The 25,564-nt window shown below is 39.0% G+C and overlaps 7 protein-coding genes and 1 non-coding gene across 12 annotated transcripts; 6 read left to right on the top strand and 2 right to left on the bottom strand.

Annotated features, from left to right (window-relative positions):
- Nucleotides 1-276: 276 nt before the first annotated feature.
- On the top strand, nt 277-3,521 carry LOC110768635 (Calcium-dependent lipid-binding (CaLB domain) family protein). 2 transcript variants are annotated; one of them, XM_021972456.2, is made up of 4 exons: nt 277-433; nt 1,286-1,440; nt 2,379-2,474; nt 2,919-3,521. In XM_021972456.2, the coding sequence occupies exons 2-4, from the start codon at nt 1,330-1,332 to the stop codon at nt 3,219-3,221; spliced, it is 510 nt and encodes a 169-aa protein (XP_021828148.2). In that variant the 5' UTR covers nt 277-433; nt 1,286-1,329; the 3' UTR covers nt 3,222-3,521. The 2 variants fall into 2 exon arrangements, with proteins under 2 accessions (XP_021828148.2, XP_021828149.2); XM_021972457.2 differs by lacking the exon at nt 277-433 and adding an exon at nt 440-587.
- Nucleotides 3,522-4,047: 526 nt separating this feature from the next.
- On the top strand, nt 4,048-5,783 carry ALKBH2 (oxidoreductase, 2OG-Fe(II) oxygenase family protein). Its single transcript, XM_021972375.2, has 5 exons — nt 4,048-4,367; nt 4,638-4,754; nt 4,858-5,047; nt 5,292-5,472; nt 5,553-5,783. The coding sequence occupies exons 1-5, from the start codon at nt 4,125-4,127 to the stop codon at nt 5,584-5,586; spliced, it is 765 nt and encodes a 254-aa protein (XP_021828067.2). The 5' UTR covers nt 4,048-4,124; the 3' UTR covers nt 5,587-5,783.
- Nucleotides 5,784-6,296: 513 nt separating this feature from the next.
- On the top strand, nt 6,297-10,042 carry AACT1 (Thiolase family protein). Its single transcript, XM_021972371.2, has 14 exons — nt 6,297-6,669; nt 6,753-6,851; nt 7,015-7,188; nt 7,312-7,417; nt 7,721-7,859; nt 7,960-8,037; nt 8,122-8,187; nt 8,617-8,702; nt 8,798-8,897; nt 8,981-9,091; nt 9,176-9,217; nt 9,372-9,458; nt 9,695-9,780; nt 9,879-10,042. Exons 1-14 carry the CDS (start codon nt 6,630-6,632, stop codon nt 9,910-9,912), a joined length of 1,248 nt encoding a protein of 415 aa, XP_021828063.2. The 5' UTR covers nt 6,297-6,629; the 3' UTR covers nt 9,913-10,042.
- Nucleotides 10,043-11,120: 1,078 nt separating this feature from the next.
- On the top strand, nt 11,121-14,150 carry LOC110768584 (WEB family protein At1g12150-like). Its single transcript, XM_021972370.2, has 3 exons — nt 11,121-11,427; nt 11,766-12,011; nt 12,225-14,150. Exons 2-3 carry the CDS (start codon nt 11,778-11,780, stop codon nt 13,800-13,802), a joined length of 1,812 nt encoding a protein of 603 aa, XP_021828062.1. The 5' UTR covers nt 11,121-11,427; nt 11,766-11,777; the 3' UTR covers nt 13,803-14,150.
- A 42-nt stretch (nt 14,151-14,192) lies between these two features.
- Nucleotides 14,193-18,204, bottom strand: LOC110768588 (Sec14p-like phosphatidylinositol transfer family protein). Of its 4 annotated transcripts, none has more exons than XM_088251629.1 (12): nt 17,968-18,204; nt 17,461-17,564; nt 17,325-17,362; nt 16,681-16,764; nt 16,513-16,566; nt 16,304-16,417; nt 16,044-16,097; nt 15,832-15,891; nt 15,668-15,763; nt 15,318-15,419; nt 15,035-15,115; nt 14,193-14,858 (listed from the first exon to the last, which is right to left on the bottom strand). In XM_088251629.1, the coding sequence occupies exons 2-12, from the start codon at nt 17,513-17,515 to the stop codon at nt 14,541-14,543; spliced, it is 1,056 nt and encodes a 351-aa protein (XP_088107755.1). In that variant the 5' UTR covers nt 17,516-17,564; nt 17,968-18,204; the 3' UTR covers nt 14,193-14,540. The 4 variants fall into 4 exon arrangements, with proteins under 4 accessions (XP_088107755.1, XP_088107754.1, XP_088107753.1 ...); XM_088251628.1 differs by lacking the exon at nt 17,968-18,204 and adding an exon at nt 17,705-17,943; XM_088251627.1 differs by lacking the exon at nt 17,968-18,204 and having other exon boundaries at nt 17,461-17,691.
- A 616-nt stretch (nt 18,205-18,820) lies between these two features.
- On the top strand, nt 18,821-20,452 carry LOC110768642 (Adenine nucleotide alpha hydrolases-like superfamily protein). The gene is made up of 3 exons (XM_021972462.2): nt 18,821-19,413; nt 19,517-19,751; nt 19,891-20,452. Exons 1-3 carry the CDS (start codon nt 18,966-18,968, stop codon nt 20,138-20,140), a joined length of 933 nt encoding a protein of 310 aa, XP_021828154.1. The 5' UTR covers nt 18,821-18,965; the 3' UTR covers nt 20,141-20,452.
- TRNAF-GAA (transfer RNA phenylalanine (anticodon GAA)) lies at nt 20,212-20,284 on the top strand. Its single transcript has one exon. It is a non-coding gene; the product is annotated as a tRNA-Phe (tRNA).
- A 255-nt stretch (nt 20,453-20,707) lies between the features above and the next one.
- On the bottom strand, nt 20,708-25,295 carry D6PKL2 (D6 protein kinase like 2). Its single transcript, XM_021972461.2, has 3 exons — nt 24,782-25,295; nt 22,906-24,005; nt 20,708-21,784 (listed from the first exon to the last, which is right to left on the bottom strand). The coding sequence occupies exons 2-3, from the start codon at nt 23,868-23,870 to the stop codon at nt 20,899-20,901; spliced, it is 1,851 nt and encodes a 616-aa protein (XP_021828153.1). The 5' UTR covers nt 23,871-24,005; nt 24,782-25,295; the 3' UTR covers nt 20,708-20,898.
- Between the last annotated feature and the right edge of the window lie 269 nt (nt 25,296-25,564).

The raw sequence follows: 25,564 nt of genomic DNA on the forward strand, positions 1-25,564 counted from the left end.
CACCACAGTTTTAATTTGTTTTGTTTTTTAAAGAAAAAGAATTAGAATTATTAAAGAAAGAAGAAAGAAAAAGAATTATTAAAGATAGGGTAAGGCAAACATTCCACGATGTGGGCAGTCAGAGTCAGCTCGGACCCCACTACTCACTCAAGACCTGGTTTCCTTGCTTTGGTCAAAAATCAACAAGGCAAGGGAAAAAGTAAAAATAATTCGAGACTGACACGTGCCTTTTCCATCCATTGCTGAACAATGAACATACTACTCAGGCGACCTGTAGTGGCCGGTAACTAGGCGAGCCCGCTGGCCCTTGTGTCTAATTTGGGCGGTGAATAAGCCACGAAAGCCACAAACCAGCCAACACCCATAAAGCTCTTGTTCGTTATTCATTACATTCAATATTATAAGACAGGCCTAGCAAATCCTTAAAAATCTGGTAAGTTGTCTTCGCTCCTGTGTTTCTGTCTTTGGCTTTTGTTTTTCTTGCTTACAAATTCCCACATAAATTGAATTTTTGGGTTTGAAGAGGAAGTGAGTGTAGACTAGGGATTAACTCCATTGATTTGTAAGCTATCTCTAGGCTCTAGCTGGTGGGTATTTGTTTGTTATGTTCTTGGGGTTTGCTTTCAGTTTATTCGTAATATCAGTATAGAATGTGAGATAATCGGGTTGCTAAAACTGCTGCTTCTTTTTTTGTTTCTTTTTCAACTTTTACGCAAAGCCTCTGCCTTTTCTTTTCACACAGACAGAATCATATGTTATATGTTCGTTGTTGATTCACAATATTTTACCTTTTAAGCTGAGTATTAAGTCTAATGTTTCGTATATTTGGCTTGGATCAATTTTTTTTGCTTTTTTGCTCCTTTGCATATTCCGTTTTCCCAACTTTTGCATTGTCTTCAATTAAATGAACCGTCTTTTTTCAGGCCAAACAATGAACCGTCTTTTTTTTGTTCTTAATGTTCTGTGGAATTGTTAGTGTGAACTATATTATATTACTGGGCTTTTCATTTATTGAGCTTTTGATCTTGTTCTTTTACAAGAGACCTCTATTCTGTTAAACGCCATGGAATATTTTCTGCCTTTTTTGTAAATGTATGGTTCAATGTCCTCTGGGTGAATGCTGGATCTGTTTTAAGGTTGAGTAGTAGAAAAGTGCATAATGTTATAGTATTTTGGTGGTATTTTCGCTCTTTGGCCATCAATTTTATTGAAAAGTTGAGAATACACTCTCATGCAATTTCCCTTTTTAAACTTGTCTTGGTTATATATGTCGAGTTATGCGCAGTGGTTGGCCTGGTTTATAAGTTGGCACATCTCTGGAAAGGAACTATGGGAGATTCATTGGGTTTGCTAAAAGTTACAGTCGTGCAAGGGAAAAGACTGGTAATCCGGGATTTTAAGAGCAGCGATCCTTATGTTGTTGTCAAATTGGGAAATCAGGTGAACTTGGTGTCCTTCGTTTTTTTCTTTTTTTATAACTGTTTTTATAAAAATTTCATGGATATGCTTTTGATACCACACGCATGTGTGCACAGACACATATCTTGTTCTGCACGCACACACATAGCTATCTGGCACTTCACTCTTAGCTGAAGTGGATTGCTTCTTCAGGGGATTTTGTGTAGCTGTCCTCATAAGCTTCCTTTATAAGTCCATGTGTTTATATTCTAGGCCAGATGAGTGATAATTCCCTTTAATCCCACATTGAATCGGATTTCGTACAAAAGATGTTAAATGAAAGGAAAGTTATGCAATCTCTCTTCAACGCTTATTGAAGCTAAATCAAAAGATTCTATTGGGACACTAACGAAACAGGCACCCTATCTTTTTTAGTGTTTATTCCTTTTAACTGGAAAGGAGTTATTCTTTGTTAGAGAACTCTCCTAATACACCTTATGTACAGCTGTAGTCAACTATGACCGCATTGGAAAGTTAGAAAACCTTCACATTCTCACATTCTTAATGAGAATCTTTCATATTTAACTCACTCTTTACTTTGCCAGAATAATCTATGACTTGATAAGTGATTCCTTCAGCTAGTTTATCAAGAGACCAAATTACTCAATTGATGGTACTAAGGAGTTTATACTTCAGAGATAAGCACATTTTTGACATACATACTTGCAGGTTGGATGTCTATATATCTGCTAAGAATGTAGTTGTTCTCAATTGCACACACTTCAGAGTATGCACAATTGGAATATCCTTTGTCTGTACTTCAATTTCATGTATCAGGCATAGGTATATATTAATATCATTGAGCAGTGTTTCTTTTAGGCATCTCTAAAACTGTTTGGAGTATCACACATTGTATGTGAATGAAATTGTTTTTACTATAATGGTAGTTTGAAGTGACTCATTAGTATACTCTGTACCAGGTGGCGAAAACCAAGGTTATCAATAGTTGCCTTAATCCCGTTTGGAATGAAGAGCTAAGCTTCTTCCTTAACGAACCTATTGGAGTTCTAAATTTGGTAAGTTAGGCATTTGAAATTTGAAGGTAGCCAATTCTTCTGATGAGCTTAATACATTATGTTGTGTTGTTTGGTAGAAGTCTGCATTATGTGAAGATTAGACCAGTATTTTTCTTTAATTTGTATGAGTTTAGTTCTTTCAATTCTGATTTCGTCAAGTTGCAACCTGAAAACATGGCACTGATAAAAGGGAATCAAGGATCCCATTTACTTTTTGGAAGCAAATAAACAAATTTAGATAAGCAACTTTGGAAGTTTGATTTGTTTTTATTTTTTTTCTGGGGGTTAGACTTTAAAACGTTCTCTATTGTTCTGAAATGCACATTTCTGAGAAATTTTCTATAGATTGATTATATAGTTGGTAAAGTTAACTTTGCAAAGGGTATTGAAATTACTAATATTTTAGGCTCGTATGACATGTGACGGAAGTTCTTTTTCCTGTAGGAAGTGTTTGATAAAGATTTTCTGAAGACAGATGATAAGATGGGACATGCTCACGTCAGCCTGCAGCCAATAGTCTCTGCTGCTAGATTGAGGCAGATTTTACGAGTTTCTTCTGGCGAGACAACATTAAGGAAGGTTGTCCCAGATAGTGACAACTGCCTAGTTAGGGAAAGCTGTATTACTTGTGTAGATGGTGAGGTGGTGCAGAGTGTTTGGTTGAGGCTTTGCGACGTCGAGTCAGGGGAAATAGAATTGAAAATCAAGTTAACTGATGCACTGGATCCGGATGCAACCTCAGGGTAGTGCGGAATTGACTATTGGCTTTTAGTTGTAGTCCTCTAACAATGAGGAGAGAAGAGTTGAATCTCAATAGTTTGGTCATGCATTAGCAAGGAGATTGGCAATGTAGTTTACGATAGATATAGTATGAAGTTGTAATGGCCTAAGTAGGAAGTAGGAGGTTTGAATGTTTGGAAGTATGTTGAAATTGAAATCCTGTGCATGTATAAGTATAAATGTAATATTGAACTTATGGATGATGGTGTGGTAAGCATAAATTATGTTGTGTTAAGTGGCAGCCAAAAACTGCCTTGCTGCCTGCAATCCAATTCTTCTTTAATTTTGCAGAAACTCAAGGTTTTGCTTACCACCACACAAAAAAATATAGTGACCAGATACTTTCTCTCGTCAACTAAAACGAAAGAGCTAAGAGAAAGCATGTTGTAAAATCTGCAATAGAGCCAATGGCTAATGCATGCTTCATGTTGTTGTATGACTATGAATCAATTGCTGGTTCAGAGTCCTCTCCTCAAAGTTCAAACACAACACTGTTTCCTTTTATATATATATAAAAACAAAAAAAAACGAATGACAGTTAAAAATACTATATTTTACCGAAAATGAGAATCAAATACAATGGGGCGGACATCCTATCTTAACCAACTGGTCTAAGCAAAGCTATAATTACATCATGTGTGATCCAACCCAATATTTTTGAAGGCCCAACCCAATAAGTAGAATAGGTTGAATAAACACAAAGATAGCCCATTTTGTAACTTTTATTGACGCCCATCGGGCTTTTGAAGACCCAACTCAACTCAAGTAAGTAGCGAATATAGGATGTCGTATTTTTAGTCCTTCCGACAAAAAACAAAGGAAAAGGGATGTCGTATTATGATTGGATTGGCGCCTAAATCGTAGTCGACGATGAGTTTGAGGAGGTTGAAGGTGGCGGTGACGGTGGGTGGTGAAGCGACGGACCCAAGCCCTAATAATGAGAGTGAGAATAAGGCGAAAAGACAGACGGTGGTTCTGGGCAATGGAAGCGAAGTTGTGTTCATGCCAAGGTTCGTTAGCTTCGATCAGGCTTGGACATGGTTCGATTACCTCAACACCCATATCCCCTGGACCAGACCCACCATTCGCGTCTTCGGCCGTTCCTGCCTCCAGGTCTCTCTCTCTCTCTCTCTCTCTCTCTCTCTCTCTCCCTCTCTGATGTAATTTCTGTACAAATCTGCCATTTGTTCTATCAATTATTACTATTTGGATCTTCTGAATTGTTCACTTCCTGTTGCAAAATATGGGTAATTCTGTAAGAAATGAGTAATATTCTTTGGAGCTTGGTGTTAACTACTGTTTATGATTCTACATGCCTTAAATTGAGGATTGATTGGAACCCAACCCAACTAAACTAGTAATATTTATGGGTGGGTATTGCAGCCTAGAGATACATGTTATGTAGCAAGCCCAGGACTTCCTCAATTGGTTTACAGCGGCTACCAGCCTCATGCCTATTCATGGGATGATCATCCACCACTTAAGCAAATCTTGGAAGCGGTAATAAGACTGTTCTGCTTTAGTATTCATTTTCCATCATCCTTGCTCGTAACTCGTACTATGGTGCCATGGCTCATCTGTCTTCATTTATCTTCCTTGTTAGGTCCATAAAGCTCTTCCTGGCAGCAGTTTTAATAGCTTGCTCTTAAATAGGTATAAAGGTGGTAATGACTATGTTGGTTGGCATTCTGATGATGAGAAGCTTTATGGATCAACTCCTGAAATCGGGTCCTTAACCCTTGGATGCGAACGTGAGTTCTTCTTGAAGAAGAAACCCAGTAAAACATGCCAAGGTATGATTCAATCAACCGTTTCCTCATTTATTATGGTTTATCCTTTGTTGTGCGAGTATAGTGGACAGTTAACTGGATGGACACATAGTTACAATATTATAATTTGCAGCAGGTTTCCATCTGCACGACTAGAAGCCCAGGACCCATTTAGAACATCTCTCACTACAGGATTTTTTTTAATGTCAAAACATAAAACAACAATTGAACTTGCGTTGGTATAAATGTCTTTCGGTGTGAATGCCAGAAAGCAGAGATGATCAAGAACCTAAAAGTAAGCGATTAAAGAGGAACCATGCTGATCAGCACTCTTTCACACTTAAGCATGGATCACTATTGGTGATGAGAGGTTACACTCAAAGGGATTGGATGCATTCGGTGCCTAAGCGGACAAAGGTAGAGGCAACTCGTATCAACCTCACATTCAGGTATGTGTCTGATGGGTTCTAGGATTAGAAATTAAGAAGAGAATGATTGCTCATTGTGTTCTTTTGTGTATTGTCTGCAGATGGGTTCTTGAAGACCCGGGTGCGATGAGTTAACTTGACACTGGTACTTTGTCCTAGAGGAGTAATATATAGCTTTGTCGATTAGTTAAGAAGATTTTGGATGTCTGTATCCCTCTGCTATGTCACGTACTGAATTTGGGTAACAGGCTTTACAATTTAGTGTTTTTGTGTGTTTGTTTTGTTGCTTGGCTAGTATAGTAGGCTTTTTGTCCCTCCGTCTTTAAGTAGAATGAGTGCCATAAGCCTTGTTTCCTGATGTTACCAAGCATAGCCTCTTCCATAATCCGTACTGAGCAGCCAGTGCCAGATTAATACGGAAGAGCCCTAACTTTGAGTTTCAGCAATCTTGTAATGTCACCACAGGCTCGTCTTAAGCAAGTAGCATCGACTTCCCGAAGCCTTGGACTTGGACTCCCATTGTGCAGTTGGTGTGTAACTCTTGCCATGAACATATATGGCAACGGCAGCACCCAACCATTTTGTTGAGCCTTGTTAACTGATTGGTGAGGTGACTTTGGATTTGAAATGTTAATTTTAAAATTAATGTTAGCAAATTGAACTATGAGGAGCGAACGAAACGTAAGTAATTGAGGACCAAACTTGTTTAGTTTATGATAAACAAGTCATAAGAGGCTAAGGGCAGAGCAGAGCACAACAGCCGCGTTGTTGCGGTTCCCGGCGTGAAATGATAAAGTTGGATGCTGATATCATTCAGATGTATCAAAGCAGGCAGGCAGGCGATAAATGATGATGCAATGATGGCGCCAAAATTGCCAACCTAAACCAGAAAAAAGAAAATAAATAAATAAATAAATCCTCAGCGCTGTCGACCCATGATAAGGATAACAATAACATGTCTTTCCTCATTCATTAATTAAAATAGAATAAACGCTCTCAAAAACTTCATCCGAATTTCATTCCCCTTCTTTCTTCTTCCTTTGAGCTTTCCTTTCCCTGCCCGACGACGTTAAGACGTGCAGCAAGCAGCTCTGTTTGTTTGCTATCAAAATCCACACACAAAGAACCGAGACCCATCCTTCCATGCTTCCATCCTTCTCTCTCTTTCTCTCTCTCTCATGATGGCTCCATCTTCTTCTGATTCTATTAAACCTCGAGGTAAACAAATTAAGTGCTTCATTTCTTGTTTAATTTCTGCTTCAATATTTTTGTTTCGATTTTTGGCGTCTTGTCTTGTTCAGATGTTTGCATAGTGGGAGTCGCACGTACGCCCATGGGGGGATTCCTTGGTTCCCTCTCATCTTTATCAGCAACCCAACTTGGCTCTCTTGCTATTCGATGTACGTAACAACTTCTCTCTATCTATTCTTCATAATTAATTATCCTCTGCAGCTCTGCTTTCTCTTCTCTGATAGATGGCTGTGAATATAATAATGTGATTGATTCGAATGAAATGTTTATCTTGTCTATAATAATTACAAAAAATATATATATAAATTTTAGGCGCTCTTAAGAGAGCAAATTTGGATCCATCCCTTGTACAAGAGGTCTTCTTTGGGAATGTTCTAAGCGCCAATTTAGGCCAAGCTCCTGCAAGACAGGCTGCTTTGGGTGCAGGCATACCCAACTCTGTCATTTGCACTACTATCAACAAAGTCTGTTCTTCTGGCATGAAAGGTCGCTCCCCTCATCTCTCTCTCTCTCTCTCTACCTCTTCTTTTCAACTTCTCTGATCTTCATCACTGTCACACTGATCTTCACTGATCAGTGCTGGAAATATTCTCTCTCTTCTTTTATCAGCCACAATGCTAGCCGCACAAACCATCCAGCTGGGTCTCAACCATATCGTTGTGGCTGGTGGCATGGAAAGCATGTCCAATGCACCTAAGTATCTACCTGCTGCCAGGTTAAGCCTTTTCCCCCTTTCTTTTTATGCTTCTTTCTTTGTAATCCCGTACTTTGAACAACGATTCTTCTAGTGACAAATGACAGGTCTGTTTGTATATATCATATTCAGGGGATTTTCCCACTGACTCAACTCAAGTATGTAACAGCTCATCAAAATTGCAGGCTTTCTTGCTAAAATAGCTGCCACTTGAAGAATCTAACTTACACTTATGTTGGCCATTCAATGTGCTTTCTGAGCTTCATCTATACACATATTTGTTCTCTTTTGGCTTGTTCAGAAAAATGTCTAATTTGTAAACAGACAGGGATCTCGATTAGGACATGATACTATTGTCGACGGCATGCTTAAAGATGGTCTTTGGGATGTCTATAATGACTTTGGAATGGGAGTTTGTGCTGAAATGTGTGCTGATCAACATTCCATTTCAAGGGAAGAGCAGGTAATGTTTCTCTAGAGATTGCTTTGCTCTAAAATTATGTTTAACCAACTGTTGTTTCTAGTGACCTCTAACATTGGGCTATATCAATGTTTCCTTGCAGGATTCTTATGCCATTCGAAGTTTTGAGCGTGGAACTTCTGCGCAAGATACTCGTCTCTTTGCATGGGAAATTGTTCCGGTATGATTTAGTTCTGTGCTGAACAGCAAAAACGTTTCAGCATGTTATAAAATGTCTATGTTCATTATCAATCTCCTGCTGTAGGTTGAACTTCCTGGGGGACGAGGAAAGCCTTCTTCAACTGTTGACAAGGATGATGGTTTAAAAACAGTAAGTACAATAGAGAAGACATGGGATGAACTTATATAGAATATATTTCTTTCAAAGCAGTAATAGGAAGTTTTAGTTTTCAGATCAGAATTCCAAAACTGTTGAGTTTCAAGTGATCAAAAAATATTACCTATATATGGATTTGAACAATTTTGACCAGTATCATAGAATTTGTAGACAAGAAAAGTGAGGGTTTTGGATTGGTTGCACTTCCAATCTCAAGTTGGAAGAAGTCACAGCTCTACCTCTTGTAACCACTATGTTTCTCCTCCTCCTTTACCCTAACTTTTGAACTTCAATGTCATGATTTTGGAGGTTTAGGAAAAAAAAAATCTTTTATTCTGAGTTCATTTTTGCTTCAGCATCACATGTTAAGTTTACTTTCCCTTTTATTAATTTGTATGTTCTGCTTACAACTGTCCTTGCTAGTTTGATGCGGCAAAATTAAGGAAGCTTCGACCAAGTTTTAAGAAGAATGGGGGTACTGTTACTGCTGGGAATGCTTCTCTCATAAGGTGCTCTCTCTCTCTCTCTCTCTGTAATTTCTTCTAATATTGATGCAGATTTCATATCTTTAATGCATTATGGGCTGTGTTTTTCTATTGGGCAGTGATGGTGCAGCTGCATTAGTGCTAGTGAGTGGGGAGAAGGCACTTCAACTTGGGTTACAAGTAATTGCTAAGATTAAGGGATTTTCTGATGCAGCTCAGGTAGTGAAATGACATTCTCGTTTATCTTGGTTTGCTGGACTTCAGATTGTGTTAATAGTACTAAAACAATATTTTCTGGACAGGCACCTGAGTTATTTACAACTGCTCCAGCCCTTGCAATACCAAAGGCTGTTTCAAATGCTGGTTTGGAAGCTTCTCAAATTGATTACTATGAAATAAATGAAGCATTTTCTGTAAGAATTCATGCTTTTTATATGATATAACTTGGCTCTGATTCATTAAGCATTAACTGCATAAACGTATTTTAATCTTGGCAGGTAGTCGCTCTTGCCAACCAAAAGCTGCTTGGCCTTAATCCTGTGAGTCTTCATGGAAAATTATTTAAATCGAAATTGATGTAAAGCAGATCAATTTAGTTGTTCTTTCACTTTACATTTTTGCTGTGCGTCCTTTTTCCCTAGCATCTGCAGCAGCTTCACTTTCTTTTCCAATTTGCCTTTCTTATGAATTCAGGAGAAAGTTAATGTCCATGGTGGAGCTGTATCTTTGGGACACCCGTTAGGATGCAGTGGAGCTCGTATCTTGGTCACTTTATTAGGGGTAATTCATTGCTTTTTTCTGTCTATCATTTTTGTGCTTGATGATTTGAAAATTGCCGCTAGCTGTCCATCTCTCTTCTGTGGTAAAACTATTGGGCAGATGGGGCTTTTTTTCTAAGAAATGGAAGCTGCATCTAGATTATTTGCTTCTTCCATATGTTTGTTTGTTTTTTTTTTTTGGGTCAAATAGATTTGTTAATTTCTGGTGTGCCTGAATTGAAAGTAATGTTCTTACAGGTACTGAGACATAAAAAGGGGAGATATGGGGTTGGTGCCATATGTAATGGAGGAGGGGGAGCGTCTGCTCTTGTTCTTGAGCTCATGTAAGACTTTTCAATTTGTTCAGGCATATGCGTGATTTTGATCTTTGCCTCTGAGTTCTTAACTTCAATAAGTCACTAAAGAAGTTTGCATCTTGCAGGCCAATTACAAGGGTGGCGCGTTCGTTGTTGTGATAATATATTGTGTCACATCATCAGAATGTTGTAGAATTTGGCCTCTATTGTTTTGAACTTTCTTCCTCAATAAGGAGGTCTGTATCAGATGTTATTAAGAAAATATATGCTCTGTTTTATTTTTTTGGTTCGGTTTGTCTCAATTTCGGTGTTATTTGATGTCCCCTGTCCACCCCCTACCACCCAATGTTGCTGTAATACGGCTCATCTAGTATGGAGTATGCCAAATGGACAATTGTTTTGGGGTGGGGGGAACAATTCATATGCACTACCGTATTCTGCATTTGTTCAAGAAAGTTGAGTTGCTGACTTGCTGGAAATCAGATGACAATGCCTGCCTGGGATGGGAAGTAAATATGGTTTCTTATGCGATTATTCTATTCTATTCCTCTCTGAATCAATGAACATCCATCTGAATTGTAGAGTGCATGCCAACCCAAACATTAATATTATTACTTACTAGCTAATAATAAGATGAAGCAGATTCCCTTCCCACCAAAATTGAAATTTGAAACTGCATTTAAACGATCTAAATGGGATAAAACGCAAGCCCCCCTTGAATTGAAGGACTTCGTTTTAGAAAGAAAAAGGAAAAAATGGGAGAGGTAGAGAAATTGTAAATTATTACTAGCACAAACAAGTGATGTTGAGGAGAGAAACTCAAAGATAACTTTTTTGGAGATTAAAAGATGGATTGTTGATATGTTATATGTTGTCAATATTTAATAATATAATGTATCAATCTATTATCGATAATATCGGTACAAAATTCACATTGTGCACAGAGAATTTCTAATATGTTATATAAAAAATCAATCGCATGAAATTTCCATAACATTCTTAATTTTATCAAACTCTCATCTAAGAGGGGAGAGAAAACAAAGTGAAGAGAGATGTAACTAACTAAACCACAATTGGTCTGCTTCTTATAGAGGTGGGAATAGGAGGAACAGAAGGCGGGCAGGCTGGCACCGTGCGGGCTGGTCAACGGTCTAAATATCCCCTGAGTTTTTGGATTTTTTGTGATACTCATGCCACAAATTATCTCTCTTCCTTTTTCCACGAGCGAGAGGAAAAAATAAAAAAATAAAATCTCCATTCGAATTTTGGGATAGAGATGGCGAGAAATGCAATAGTCAAGGCTAATTCTGTATTTTCCGAATTCTAAGCGGTTGGCATTTACCGTTAACCAGCGCATACTTCTCTTTGCTTCCCGCTAAAATAGGACAAGTAAAATCATGCACAAGGCAAAAACTTGAATGAACCTCATCTTTTGGGCCTGTTCTTGTTTGCAACGGACCCGGAGCTTCAATCACAGAAATTGAGAATTCAGAATTCTGAGACCCAGACCACCACACCACCACCATCAGATTCTAACTTTGTTTCTTCAGAAAGTTCCTTCTAATTTCTTAATTCGTGAATTGGCTGCCTGGTTTTCTCAGAGTCTTTTTCTGATGATCCTTCACCTCTGACTCGACGATAACTTCATCTTTTATTCTTTGCGGTGGTACATACGTACGTGCTTTCACGTTTTCAATATTTTCGTTAATTTGCTTCTCTCTCTCTCTCTCTCTCTCTCTCTCTCTCTCTCAACTCTTAATTTGTTTTGTTTTTCTTCTGTTTGCTTCTCATAAATTAAAAACATCCGCTTAATTCTCTACATGCTATTCTGTACATTGCAATGCATAGATAGCTGGTACATAAAAAAGATGCACATATAACATACACACCTTGTTTGTTGGCATCCACTCCCACCTTTGGTTGGTTGAATTTGGTTAAATTATTTTGATATATAAGATTGAATTGGTGATGCTAATTGATGTTGTGACACTGTCACGCATGCATGTTTGCAGAAGAGAAATCAAATGGCGAATATCCGTGTAAAGGATCAGCAAAAGGGTTCGGGTTTGGGTTCTCCGAGGGCAGAGGTGGGAGAGGTTGACACCAGGGCTCCATTCCAATCTGTCAAAGCTGCTGTTAGTTTGTTTGGTGAGGTCGTTTCTAGAGGAGGGAAAACTGCCAGTTCCCCTGCCAATGCCAATGCCAATGCCAATTCCCCTGCCAATGCCACGCCCGTCAAGAAAAAACTTTCTTTAGAGGTAACTCTGTACATTCAAACTCATTTAATCCCTTCAATTTATATATTTATTTTCCCATAGGCCATGTTAACTTATTTCCATCTATCCATCTCTAGCTACTCTTCAGACTTGAGGGAGGCTAGCTAGCTGTTTGGTAATGTGATGATGGTCATAATTTAAACAAACTCATAGTTAATTAAGAATGAATCTGCTCTTTAATTCCTTGTTTGTCAGAATAATGCACTGGACAAGGAGACACAGCTTCTGTTGGCCCAGAAAGAACTAAACAAGATCAAGCAGCAACTAGAGAGTGCGCAAACTACAAAAGCTCGAGCACTCAATGAGCTTGAAAAGGCTAAGAGAACTGTGCAGGATCTCAACACCAAGCTCAAAACTGTAAGCGACTCCAAGCAATTAGCCATCAAAGATGCAGAACAAGTCAAGATTCGGGCTAAGAAACTGGAAGAGGTCAAATCCAGAGAACCCATTGAAGGTGGAGCTTGGAAACGCGAATTGGACCACGCTAGAAAGGAGTACACAGCCACTGTGACCGAACTTGATGCTGCAAAGCAAGAGCTCACCAAAATCCGACAGGACTTTGATGCCGCCTTGGAAGCAAAACTGGCTGCATTCCAACAGGCAGCAGAAGCTCAACGTTCCGCAAACGTTAACTCAGACAGGGTTAATGAGCTCTCAAAGGAAGTTGCAGCCATGCAGGGATCAATCGAACAGCTAAAACTTGCCTCCCAACAGGCCCAACAAGAGCAGGCAAACGCTGTGGCTGAAAAACAGGCCCACCTCCGATCTTACAACAGTGCTAAGCAACAAGTAGAAGAGAAATTACTATCTTTGAAGCTAGAAGTTGATCCTGAACTGACAGAAAGTCTAGAGGCTAAGCTTGAGGAAACAACTTTAGAGATTGAAGTTTTACAAGAAGAAATGAAAAAAGCCCACGCTTGTGAAATGGACTCCATGAGAGTGGTAACTGTGGAGCTGAATGAAGCCACAAAGACGCTGCAGGAAGTTGCTGACGATGAAAGTTCTCTTCGAAGCTTAGTGAACTCCCTCAGGCTGGATTTGGAGGATGTGAAGAGGGAGCAAACTGAACTGAAGGAGAAAGAAATGGAAATGGAATGTCTTGCTGCTAAACTAACTGCTCAAATACAGAAAACCAAGGAAGAGGCAGAGGCACAGCTTAAGTCACCTCCTAGTCATCATGAGTATGATCACAGTTCAACTGCCCAGAAGCTTTCATCTGAAACTGAAAGCGCGAGGCTGGAAGCAGAAGAGATGAAGAAAAATGCTCATCAACAGAAGCGAGAAGCTGAAGATACCCGGGTTGTAGCAGAGGAAGCAGAGAAGAAACTGAAAATCGCCCTGGAAGAAGCTAAAGATGCCAAAGAAGCAGAAAATAGAGCCCTTGATGAGCTCAAGCTCTTATCCGGGGGGACACAGGAAGCAGGCACTTGTTCAAATTCAGAGACCAGTGGCGGCAAGATCAAACTATCATCGGAGGAGTACGAATCTTTGACAACGAAAGTCGAGGAATGTAGAAAATTGGCTGAGCAGAAAGAGGCAGAGAGCATGAATCAAGTAGAAGCAATCAATGTAAGAAAAAGGGAAGTAGATAAAAAGTTGGAGGCCAATTTAAAAGCGATAGAGGAAATCAAGACTGCGACAGACATGGCATTGAGCAAAGCAGATATGGCAGAGTCGGCAAAATCAGCGGTGGAGGGTGAACTTCGAAAGCGGCGTCAAGAAGAACAAACGGTGGCAGGTGAGTCATCAGGGTCATTCTCCATTCAGTTCTAACTTGTAGGAGGATGCAAGAGCAGATCATATATAATGCCAGACAAGTCAGATGGGAAAGGGATTTCTTATCTTTGAGAGAGAAAAACCACGTTCTCTTTCTGTTTTTGTTTCACAAGTGCCTAAGCTTGGAGAATTGATCTTGCAATGAAAAGATGATAAGGTATCTCCTCTCCCCATCTGCCTACCGTAGTATCCCATTTTTGGTGCATTCAGGAAAACTTATTTATTAAGAGTCTCAGTGGTTCAGAAATAGGGAAACATGTAAATCGCTTGTTATCTCATCTCAATACTCAAAAGAATACTTTCTTCTTTTATTGGCTCTACAGAAACTGACATGTTTTACCTCCATGATTTATAATTGTCGGTCAAAAAAACATATTTAGAAATCGCTGAAGGTGAAAATAGGTTAATCTGTGCAACTAGTATATGATTTAGAACTGTGCAACTAAAGATGACGTGACAATTTTCTGCTGCACTACAACGCACATTAGGCTACGCACGGCACAGGTCTGAACTGAGTATCCAGCAGCCATATGTCATATTACATACACTGTATTAGCTATATCCCTTGTGAAGTTCATGTAGATAATGCGAGCAACTACCATTACAACCAATCATATCGCATGATTGCAACGGTAGGACCAGTAATGCAAAGATTCCTTGTCCTGCATCTTTAGACTGAGCACAAAGGCATAAGATTCATCACTGCAAGTCTGCATGGCACCAAGCTCTGTGGTTTCAGTCACCATTGATTTTGAGGTCATCTAGAGAGTCAGATAGCCCATTCCCATTACCATACTTGTTAAACTCAGATTCTATCGTTTTAGCAATCTGTGTTCCTTCTGCAGCTGGCTCAGGTACATCCACATGAAAAGAACCCTGCTTCATTGGGTGAACAGGTTCCTTGATCAAAGATTGCTGCTTGATGTAGTTGTAGAGCTGTTGATGAAAGTGGTGGTCCAAGGAGAAGCAATTTTCTGCTCCATTCTGTGAATGCCGAGATGATCCTGAACCTTCTCTTTTACAAAAATGTGGAAGAGATCCATAATCCATTATCTACACAAACATCAAATCCAACTACAAGATTAGTCCATTTGAATTTTGACGCTGCCAAATGAAATTATTAAAGATGTCAAAATCAACTTATTCAAAGATGATTTTGAGAAATATGACAAGAACTCATAAACATTCAAGTTCTCAAAACTTCAAGCATTATAGGGAAAACATCTTACCTTCAACAGTTCATCCCTACCACAACCAGACAACACCTGCACCTTTTTCCTTGTCCTCTCCTGCAAAAGGGGCTTGACAACCTGCTAACAGTCCAAGAATTATACAACTGCCAGTCCAAAAGGGCATCTAAAATATATAAAGTTTTAGAAGAACATGAGCACCATACTCCCTATGGCTTAAAGATCAATAATGATCATGCAATAAACAAAGTGGGGACGAACCCAGTTATACAGGACACAACAGATTACATGATATTACAAAGAACACAATGTGAAGACTAACCTTCCAACAAGCTGAGAATATATATGGGGCATTTACAATGTAGTATGTATTTGTCTTCTCTGGGTAGTTCAAATCATCAATTGTTGATATAATTGTCAATAACTGCACGGGCATAAAACATACAAGGTAGTGAATGCTACATGGTTTACATTGTAGAACTCATTTAGATACATACAAAGTAGAATCTTCACGCTTATAATCAACCTAATTTAAGTTGGTTATAAAATTTAATTAAGGAACATTGGACAAACCTAAATAGATTTGTCATCTGTACTTATGATAGGAAAGAACAAGATAGTCTAAACTGTAATGAAAACAAATAAACAAATAAACTTCTGGTTGTATTGTACCTTAATTTGGCTTAGTGCTGAGAGCTTCAAACCAGTCATATCTAAAACCTTCACGCAGGTGGTAATAGGCTTACCATACTTCCTCGATGCAGAAGGCTACAACCGAAGACACAGGTCAGAAAAATGACTTGTGAAAGCTTAGAAATTCAAGATCCCATACTCACCAAAATTATACGATCTCGATATTCATTAATTTGAATGTGTGACTGCACATAGTAGTGAACCTGCAATGGAAAATAAAAAAATATTACTCAAAGATTGTAAGGACTCAAGGACCTTGAGCATCAAGATAAAGAGGCAGAAATAGATTATTCAAATTCAATAATTGTTGTCAATTATAAGACAAGATGGTCTTTCATTTAAATCTAAAACTTACAGATGCTTTGTCAAATGTACTTAGCCCAACACCAATGGCAAAGACTGGCAAACCCTGAAGAGAAACAAAGAATGAGTTAAACATGTTACAGCACACAAATTTCCACAAAAAAAAAAATCACTGGTAGAAGAGACATTATTATCAAAGGTTCAATTCCCGTGGAGTAAAAGATTGGAGGATTGAAATCATCAACACTGTCACGATCTTGAAAAGAAAATGTAAACATCAAAAACAGATAAGTTTTAAGTTAGAATGAGCACCTCTCTTGAGTAACCCGAAAGACCTATGAGCTGTGAATCTCGTACTGACCGGTATAATTCAGTTGGAACAATCGGTTTCTGCAAGGAGGAATAAGACTCCAAAAATGTCAGCATCTGGGGACCAGCACATGTATAAATAAGATTGGTAATTTGTCAATCACTGAAAAACACCAAAATGTTAGGCAAGTAAAGGAATTGGATAAACTTACGCCCAATATATTGTCAATCTCATTTTGCACCCTCCAGTTTAAACAATCTACCAACTGGAACATCAGAAAGATATCATTTCACCAATTAAAAATATAAAAAAAGAAGTGAGCTGACAATGGATAGGATTTCATTAGGTTAAATTGTGAAGCTAAAGAGCTGCATGTTACCATTTTATGGGCTTTGGAAACATTCCACTCTCTTGCCTTGAGAAAACGGCCGAAAGTCTCAAGAAGATATCCTTGATGAACATTCTATATAAACCAGAAAGCAATTTTTATGATAAATCCAAAATTCGAAAAACATGGGTAAAATATATTATAGAAGGGAAAGCATGAGTATGATCCCGAAAGATCCAGTAGAGCTCAAAATTAAAATCAAGCATTTGTTGGGCAGGTAAATTGCCATGAAGTAGAAAGAGAAGAAATGATAAAGACAATGTCCATGATGTGGAACCAAATAGCAGCCGCCTAGTTGATGTTATTATTATCAATGAGTCCTAGTGTTGCTAAGGAAAAGAGGGGTCTACTTAAACTGGAAACTGCAGTAAACATGCTTTGAGCCTTGGCCCTTTGGGGATGGCAGCAAATGTCAATTTGGCAATCACCCAGAAAAGATTAAGCAAAACACAAGCCATTGGCAACCCACACAAAAAAAAAAGGTTTAAATAATAGAAGTCGATTAAAAAAAAGGAAGTAATAAATTAGAGAAAGAAAGTAGGTAGCATTAGCATAGCAGAAGAATTGTAAGTTTGAGTATGAGCTGAGAAAGAGATCGGAGAGACGAAAGTAGGAAGGTAATAGAAAATGCGAACCTGAAATGTTCTCTTGAGTGGCTCATCAACTGCCATTACTAAAAAATCCAGCAAATAACAGAGAAACAAAATGAGAAACAGTAAAAAAGGAAGAAAAAAAGGGAAGAAAGAGAAAGGGAAAGCTGAGAAAGCTGACCTTGATCCATCAAAGCTTGGAACTGCTTAATCGCTTCCTGAGAAACGATCCCCATTTCTCTTTAATTTCGCTGTGTCTCCGTCTCTGAATCTGTTTTTCGGTTGCTGAGCAAAAAAATTTAAATAAAAGCTAAAAATGAGAATGAGAGAAGGCAGAGGTCGTCCTGCTAATACTAATTTATATTAATTAAAAGCAAGCAATTCAAAAGAAAAGCGTATTAATTTATTAGGGAAAAGACAAACACTCGTGTCAGCTCAGGACTCAGGATTCAGGAGGGAGGAGGAGGAGGAGGAGAGGAGAAAGACTTTTTTATTTTGGGTCAAAAATGTCATGAGAGACAACAAGGAGAGAGAGAGACAGAGAGACTCGAGATTCAACAAAGGCGGGCCTACGTGCCCAGCCATTTATTCCCCAACCTCTTCTCTCAGAAATTCAATTTTATTTTTTTTCATTCACTCCTTCCAGCCAGCCAGCCACCGATCAAAAATACAAAATATTGGGACCCACATTGCTAGATCTAACTGTTGCCGTCGGATACGACTTGGTTGGTTTCTTCATGGAGATGGAGGATGGGATCCCGATCGATATTTTGTTAACTTATTGTGAGAGATTGTGAGAGACTGTGGAGGAATGCACCGTCCAAAAATGGGAGGCAAAGCCAAAGGCAAAGGCAAAGGCAAAGGCAAGCCAATGCAAATGCGACGCGGCATTTAATTTGTGCCAAACAGCTGCTGAAACTGAAAGATTCCAATCTGATCTGATCTGATGCGCCAATGCCAATGGTGTTCTCCCTCGTAGGACCCTCCATACCTAACAATTCTGCCACGTTTAATGCCAATGGTGGTGGTGGTGACAGAAGAAATAAGAGGAGATTATTGGGCTGGGCTGGGCTGGGCTGGGCTGCAATGTACCATTTTCTTCTTCTTGTTTGTTGTTGTTGAGGAAGGAAGCTTCGTAGAAGTTACGCTCGAGATATTAGTAGCATTACGTTCGTCTTGAGATGGAACAAGAAAATCAAAGTTTGTCATTCATGTCACTGTCGCCTAAAATTCAATGTAAATGTACAAATTGTAATTTGTAATGAGAGACTTGACTTGTCAATGCCAAGTTTGAATTGATTGTAATCATAATATCCTTTCAATATTAATAATGAGGTGCTGTTTCTGTATGTATGTATACACTAGATTGCTTTGGTTGTGCTTTTTTTAATAGCGAGCCTTGTTAATATATGATATAAGCGGCCGCGTTTCCCTCTGAATTATACGAATATACCCTGTACATGCGCGTTTCTTATGCAAAGTGAAGCGGTCAAACCAAAGCATCTGTCAGTATATCAAAATTCAAACATATATATATATATATATATATGTACAGTGGTTGTGCAGCAACAGCAGCAGCACCACAAATTAATAAAGAGATTTAGTACCACAAATTATTAAAGAGATATAGTAGAGCGCAGGTAGCAAGCCAAAAAACACAAGAGCAGCAGTTGGTGAAAAGTGAAAATGGAGGAAGATGATGATCAAATTAAGAGGATTAGTAGTAAGGATGATGATGAGTATTACTACCGTAGCAGCAGCTGCAACATATCATCATGCGAGATCGAGGAGGAGGATGATGAGGAGGAGGTTGGTTCAAGTTCAAGTTCAAGTTCAAGTTCAAGTTCAAACAGCAGATCATCATCCAGAAGATCAAGCCAGGCCGATGATATCCCAAGGGAGATCAAAGAGCTTTTTGGGAACAAACGATACCTGCCCATGCCATCCATCAAGGAAGATTATATAGATCATCATCATGATCATAGAAGCAGCAACAGCGTTTATGTGGGAGTGGGTAAAAGCGAGTCAAGCATGGAGGCGCTGACCTGGACATTAAAGCACGCTGCTGACCCCTCATCCACCACCGTCTATCTCATTCATGTTTTCCCGGAGATCCACTACATTCCAAGTCCATGTAAGTATATATCAAGTACGTACGTATATGATATATCAGATTCATATGCATTTGTGTCTGTCTGTATGATCTGTGTTGTGTTGGAATTGAATATATTTATTAGTGGGAAAGCTTCCAAAGAGTCAAGTGAGTTCACAACAGGTAGAAACTTACATGGCCCAAGAAACAGGCAAGAGGAGAGAGCTCCTTCACAAGTTCCTTGACAAATGCTCCGCTGCAAATGTTAAGGTTGACACTATGCTGATTGAAAGTGATATGATCGCACGGGCTATTCTAGACCTTATCCCTATTCTCAACATAACAACGCTAGTACTTGGAACTACCAAATCCAATCTAAGGTAATTAATAATATATATATATATATATGCATGCAGGTGCACCCATGGCCAGCCATGCACCAAATTCATTACTTCATTTATTTACTTGCTCTCTTGTGATTCGTGATTCGTCAATGAACTCGATCATCTTCTGGAATAGGAAATTGATGTCTGGGAAAGGAAGCGGGATAGCTGATCAGATACTTCAAGCTGCACCGGATGGCTGTGAGATCAAGATCATCTGCCAAGGGAACCAAGTCATGATGGACCAGGCGATTCACTCCCTTTCCCCACGTCTCAACGATGATCCCACTACGACCAAGTCTATGCAACACCAACAACACAGGAATAATAATGAAGCCTTTTCATGCATCTGCTTTAAACCCAAGTTCTCTTCTTCCTCCTCCTAAGCAAGGAGCAAGGAGCAAGGAGCAAGGAGCAAGGGTTATATACTTCATTACTGCTACTATTAACAACAGCAGCGGGGATAGCTCAGTTGGGAGAGCGTCAGACTGAAGATCTGAAGGTCGCGTGTTCGATCCACGCTCACCGCATTTTTCAAGCTCTTTTTGTTTTCTTTCAAAAGAAAAATAAAAAGAATTTTGGATGCATTGTATTCCAATCCAAGTTAACTTTCTTTCTGAATTTCAAACATCCGATGCCCGCATTGTATTAAAAGAATTTTGCCTTTTAATATTAGCGGCTGCAAATCCTCTTTCCAAGTTCATTTGCACATTCCATAGAAAAAAGAAAACAACAAGAAATTGATCCTAATTTCTAAGCTATGCTGGTTTTTTCTTTTTCACAACCGTACACTAATTCGGTGACAGACCTAGAACAGTGTATAATATCTGTTGCGCAAGCATTTGCATTGCAAGAAGAAAGGGGCTCTCCATTGACCACGACCCTCAAACATCCGATGCCGTGCACAAAGTCCTAAAAATGGGATCTAATTCATGCCTTGATTTGACGGAGAATTCATGTAAAGATTATGCAATAAAAATTTTGAAACTGTCAACAGGTAACAACAACAACAACAACAACAACAAACATACCATTTCTCGTCATCTATCAAGAAAACAACTTAACCTCACTACTAACAGTCCCTGAATTGTCCGAAAAAGTTCTTTCCATCCAATAGAAACCATTTACGATCAATAAACTAGGGCTAAAAGAAATCAAACTCCAGATAATTATCAGAACCCTTTTGATCAGGAGCCGCTGTGGGAGTAGGAGCCTTCTCCTTCTCACTTGATGATGTTGTTGGGGCAGGTATCCGCTCAATCTCAACAGGCTTTGGGATCTCGGGTGGGGTAGCACACCGTATCAATGCCCAATTTACACCTTCAAAGAAGGGATGTTGCTTTATCTCAGTTGCCCCTCGTTTGTATGCCAATCTGTGCTGTGGTTCCTTTACAAGCAATCCCCTTATGAGATCTCTTGCTGCAAAACTGACGACTGGTGATTCTGGAAACCGGAGAGGCTGACCAACAACATTGAACAATGTTGCACGATTCCCAGAACCCTTAAAAGGAGTTTTACCAAACAACAGCTCATATAAAAAGATTCCAAAAGTCCACCAATCAACAGCACTTCCATGACCTTCGCCCTTAATGATCTCAGGTGCCAAATACTCATGGGTCCCAACAAATGACATAGACCGGGCATCAGTTGGCTCTGCAATGAGCTCAGGTAATGGTCTGACTTGGTTTCCAATTTCATTTTTAGGTTTCCTGTCCTTCTTGGACTTGCTAGAAAACAAACGTGGTGAGAAGCATGTTGTAGGAGCTACACAGGATGGCTGGATACAAGAAGGCGGCTCAATGCAAGCTGGCTGGACACAATAAACAGGGTTCTTCCGCAAGGGTTCAAACTCCATGGATGATGTTTTGACAAGAGTTGGACTAACAGCACAACGGAGGGAAAGGTCAAAGTCGGAGAGCATTATATGACCATCTTCCCTCACCAGGACATTTTCCGGCTTAAGGTCACGGTAGACAATCCCAAGCATGTGGAGGTATTCCAGAGCCAGCAGTACCTCGGCCACATAGAATCTGCAAGCTCAAACAAAAATTAACTTGTTACCATCAAGTGCTATGCACACCAGGATCATTGCTCATATTATTTGAAGAAATTTAAATCAACATAAATATCAACATTTTGAATGATTACGTCAAACATATTGTCATTGAAACCCAACACTGCAGGATCATATGATAGTTGCAGGCTGATGTTCAGAATTATACACCTAACATCTTACTTACTAGAACACTAACCATTGTCAAACTTTGAGGACTTAAACAATGTAGTAATATCCACATTGTTTTTTTATAATATGCACCTATGGTTCTGATTTCATCAGTTAATCATGGCTTCCAATATTTGGACTTTTCTGAATATGAACGTTAGGGAAAATTAATGCAAATAACAGTTCCACAAGAATGCATAAATAATAGCTTTTTAAGAAGGAAAAGCAAATGGCAAAGGGCACATCAATAGCTCAATATCAATATAGTCTTGCTTCATTTAATGCTTTCGGATGATTACCAAGAGTATTTTCTAAGTGCTAAATAACTTATAGCAGATTCAGAATACAATGTTTGGTTAACCACCTATGACTAAAAGGAAAAACCACTCCCTCACTTAGGATTGAATCGTTGCACAGACTATGTGATCTACATAAGCCTGCCGCAATCCTAATATCTAGGACATTATGTTCAATTGTCATTTTAAAAGACAAACCATACACATTCAAGCAAGAACTCTACAGCATGCCTGCTCAATCAGGCCATACAATTTTCAGAACTTATGTACCAAGCTTATTGAACTGACAAAGTAACCCATATGTTTCCCCAAGCACCATATGCTTGAGAGTCCACCTAGATAAATGAGTTTTAAAACATGAATTATTTCAAGAAGATAAAAGGAAACCTTTCTTTCTAGTTGAACATAGGGAATTTAGGATAGAATTGAAGAACCTGTGACATATATAGAAAAGCTTCCCTTTTCACAGCTCTAGTTAAACAAATTCTTCTTTCTTTCTTTTGCCCTAAGTTCTCCTCAGTTAAATTCAGTTTTTTTTTAATAATCAGAGACGATATGAAGATGAAACAGATCATTCAGGTCAAGTAAAATGAAGACAGCCAGATAATATGTGCAACTTTACTGAACATACTTTACTGCCTGCTCAGAAAAATGCTTCCCTTGCTGCCTCTGCCTGAGAGTGTGCAAGTCTCCTCCAGGACAGAATTCCATCACCAAACATGAAAACTTATCTGTTTCAAAGTGGGTGTATAATGTTGGAAGGAAGGGATGATCCAAAGATTGCAGTATCTCTCTTTCTGTCTGAGCACGAAGAAGCTTTTTACGACTTGCTAGAGACCCTTTGTCCATAACTTTCATTGCAAAATAACATTTAGTTCCACTTAGCTCTGATAGGTAGACACTCCCAATATCCCCGCAGCCTAACCTCTTTAGTAGTCTGAAATGACCCAGACCCAGAACCCCATCTCTTGTTCGGACAGCTTGGATAGCTTCCCATCTCAAGTCATTTGCTTTGTGAGGCTTGCTGATGCTACTACTAAAGCTGCTACAAGTGCTCTCATCACTCACATCACTGCTTGTGCTTCCTCTGCACATACTGCTCTTGCCACTCTCTACAAAATCAACTCGATCACTAATCTTGGCACTTCCACTAGTCTTGGCAAGACTGCTGGCTCCATCGCTCACTTTGGCCGAAACTGAACTGTCCTTCACACTTCCATACTCTGATGTCTTCTTTTCTTGATCAACAGAACTTTCCAGTGAACCTCTGGTCTCATTTACAGCAGAATCTACTTCCTTGGATGCTTTCTCAAGGTTGGGTGATAATGAAATCGAATTCAATTTATTAATCAAGGAATCAGCAGATCCTTTTTCATTGGAATTTGCTGACCGTTTATTATCAGAAGCTTCTACTGCAACCTGCTTTGTTAAGTTTTGTATAGATTTTGGTAATTGCTCAGGAGTAGCGAGCTCGGGTCTGGTTGGCTTCACTCCCTGTGGGGGAAATTGCCTGAGATCATTAGTTTCTACCGTCTGAACACCAGCTGTTTTCTGTTGCAGTCTTGAGGAAGCTCTAGCACCAGATTTTGAGGCCATCAGATTTCAGAGGAAGAATGGGTTATCAAGCAGATTGAAAAATTTCATTGCTCTCCCCCATTATGGGCAACATTGTATCTTCCATTAGCAGCCAAACATAGTGCCTTCTCAACTCTTCCAGCAGCAATTATCAATCTATATGCATTTTAAAACATTCAGATGTAATAATATTTATGTACATATATATATATATATATATATATAAGTCAATTAAAAACAAAAACAGTTCCTTAAATCAAGTAACAAAATCTTAGGAAGATGGAACCATTAGACAACCAGTTCCCTTCAAATGGCCTCACAAAGTAGATCACACAATAAGATCAAAGAGCAGCAGCTGCTACATAAAAATATATATATGCACTCTGAGAATTACCAGGAAGCTAAAACACAGATAGCTTATTAGCAAACACAGTCTAGACATCTGCTAAAGTTGAGTCAAAATGCAAAATTTCAGAGCTCAAGGTATAAAGGTCCTTTTGTTTTTCTATTTTATTTGATAAGTAGCCTATAGACCTAAACCGAATGAGGAAACAGGAAAATACAATTAGGGAAATTGAAAAAGATTGAGAACAAGTATAAGGGATTGAAGGACCACAAAAGAAGGAAAAAACCAGTCAAGTAAATTGAGCCAAATAGAAAATGCAGTTTATATTTGATAAAAAAAAAGTACCAACCGTCTTAAATGGATGAAATTAGCATAAGTAACTAAATGAACTTGATCAAGAGACAATTACATAGAACCCAGATCTATAATCACAAAAACCGTAGCTTTCAGTCAAAATCCAAGACAGATCCAAAAGCACAGAGAGACCCAGATGCGAAAGACACGTCTAGAAGGCAAAGAAGCGCAAGCCCATGAACAGAGACGCGAATACCTAAAAGGAAAAGTGAGAGAAGGGAAAAAGGAGTACCTTATTTTTGAAGGATCAGGCTTGAGGAGGGGCTTTGCTTTTGCAGTGAAAAAGGAGAGGATGTACTGTAGAAAGAGCGCTGCTCATAGCTTGTTAATTGCTTGTTGCTGCTGCTGCTGCTTGTCGAGAGAGAAAGAGAGGGCGCAAAAGGGAGCCTGAGAGAGTAATGAAACGGACTGGACCTCCGCTTATGGTGGACTATTAGGCGCATAGAGAGAGAGAGAGAGAGGTCAAAGACGCAAAGTTAAAGAAAGCTTCTTTGTTTTGTTTTTGGTTTTTGGTTTTTTTTTTTAGGATTCAATAATTTCATTGGTTTTTTGTCCCAAAACTAAAGGGGTCCGAATCACCAAACTGCTCTGAGGACTCACAGGAGTCAGGTCTTTCGCACCTGTCTGTCATGCCTATGCGGCCAGCTTCCCTCCTCTCTCTCTCTCTCTCTCTCTCTCTCTCTCTCTCTCTCTCTCTCTCTGTTTCTTTTTCCCTCGTCTCATATAATCATTTAGTATTGCCAACTCAACTGGTTGAACTTGAAAGCCCCCATCAGTGGGGTGTTTTGTTTTTCTGTTTTCTATTTGTACTTTTGGATTTTAAAAAAAACACTGCATCTTACTTTGTTTGAGCCATGTTTATTTTTTGTTAGTTTAAGGCTACTTTAAGCCTTATTTACTGAGTTATAAATATTGAACCAGTGAGATCCCATTTGCAAGATGAAGAGACCAAACACCTCGTCTCTAGGTCGCTCTGGTTTGGTACCTGCTATCCTTTATAATCACAAGTTCACAA

The sequence above is a fragment of the Prunus avium genome, chromosome 4 (genome assembly GCF_965620075.1).
Source record: "Prunus avium chromosome 4, drPruAviu1.hap1.1, whole genome shotgun sequence".
Taxonomy (NCBI): domain Eukaryota; kingdom Viridiplantae; phylum Streptophyta; class Magnoliopsida; order Rosales; family Rosaceae; genus Prunus; species Prunus avium.

Excerpts from the sequence above, each read along its gene's own strand:
- ALKBH2 (XM_021972375.2), top strand. The coding sequence starts at position 4,125 with ATGAGTTTGAGGAGGTTGAAGGTGGCGGTGACGGTGGGTGGTGAAGCG. Across the intron at positions 4,368-4,637 it reads TCGGCCGTTCCTGCCTCCAG|CCTAGAGATACATGTTATGT; the intron begins GTCTCTCTCTCT and ends TGGGTATTGCAG. Across the intron at positions 4,755-4,857 it reads TTAAGCAAATCTTGGAAGCG|GTCCATAAAGCTCTTCCTGG; the intron begins GTAATAAGACTG and ends CTTCCTTGTTAG.
- LOC110768635 (XM_021972456.2), top strand. The coding sequence starts at position 1,330 with ATGGGAGATTCATTGGGTTTGCTAAAAGTTACAGTCGTGCAAGGGAAA. Across the intron at positions 1,441-2,378 it reads TTGTCAAATTGGGAAATCAG|GTGGCGAAAACCAAGGTTAT; the intron begins GTGAACTTGGTG and ends ACTCTGTACCAG. Across the intron at positions 2,475-2,918 it reads CTATTGGAGTTCTAAATTTG|GAAGTGTTTGATAAAGATTT; the intron begins GTAAGTTAGGCA and ends TTTTTCCTGTAG.
- LOC110768642 (XM_021972462.2), top strand. The coding sequence starts at position 18,966 with ATGGAGGAAGATGATGATCAAATTAAGAGGATTAGTAGTAAGGATGAT. Across the intron at positions 19,414-19,516 it reads CCACTACATTCCAAGTCCAT|TGGGAAAGCTTCCAAAGAGT; the intron begins GTAAGTATATAT and ends TATATTTATTAG. Across the intron at positions 19,752-19,890 it reads ACTACCAAATCCAATCTAAG|GAAATTGATGTCTGGGAAAG; the intron begins GTAATTAATAAT and ends CTTCTGGAATAG.
- D6PKL2 (XM_021972461.2), bottom strand. The coding sequence starts at position 23,870 with ATGGCCTCAAAATCTGGTGCTAGAGCTTCCTCAAGACTGCAACAGAAA. Across the intron at positions 21,785-22,905 it reads TTTTCTGAGCAGGCAGTAAA|ATTCTATGTGGCCGAGGTAC; the intron begins GTATGTTCAGTA and ends TTGAGCTTGCAG.
- LOC110768584 (XM_021972370.2), top strand. The coding sequence starts at position 11,778 with ATGGCGAATATCCGTGTAAAGGATCAGCAAAAGGGTTCGGGTTTGGGT. Across the intron at positions 12,012-12,224 it reads AGAAAAAACTTTCTTTAGAG|AATAATGCACTGGACAAGGA; the intron begins GTAACTCTGTAC and ends CTTGTTTGTCAG.
- LOC110768588 (XM_088251629.1), bottom strand. The coding sequence starts at position 17,515 with ATGGGGATCGTTTCTCAGGAAGCGATTAAGCAGTTCCAAGCTTTGATG. Across the intron at positions 17,363-17,460 it reads CCAAGCTTTGATGGATCAAG|TAATGGCAGTTGATGAGCCA; the intron begins GTCAGCTTTCTC and ends TGGATTTTTTAG. Across the intron at positions 15,764-15,831 it reads ATCGAGATCGTATAATTTTG|CCTTCTGCATCGAGGAAGTA; the intron begins GTGAGTATGGGA and ends CTTCGGTTGTAG.
- AACT1 (XM_021972371.2), top strand. The coding sequence starts at position 6,630 with ATGATGGCTCCATCTTCTTCTGATTCTATTAAACCTCGAG. Across the intron at positions 6,852-7,014 it reads TGGCTCTCTTGCTATTCGAT|GCGCTCTTAAGAGAGCAAAT; the intron begins GTACGTAACAAC and ends TATAAATTTTAG. Across the intron at positions 9,781-9,878 it reads GCTCTTGTTCTTGAGCTCAT|GCCAATTACAAGGGTGGCGC; the intron begins GTAAGACTTTTC and ends TGCATCTTGCAG.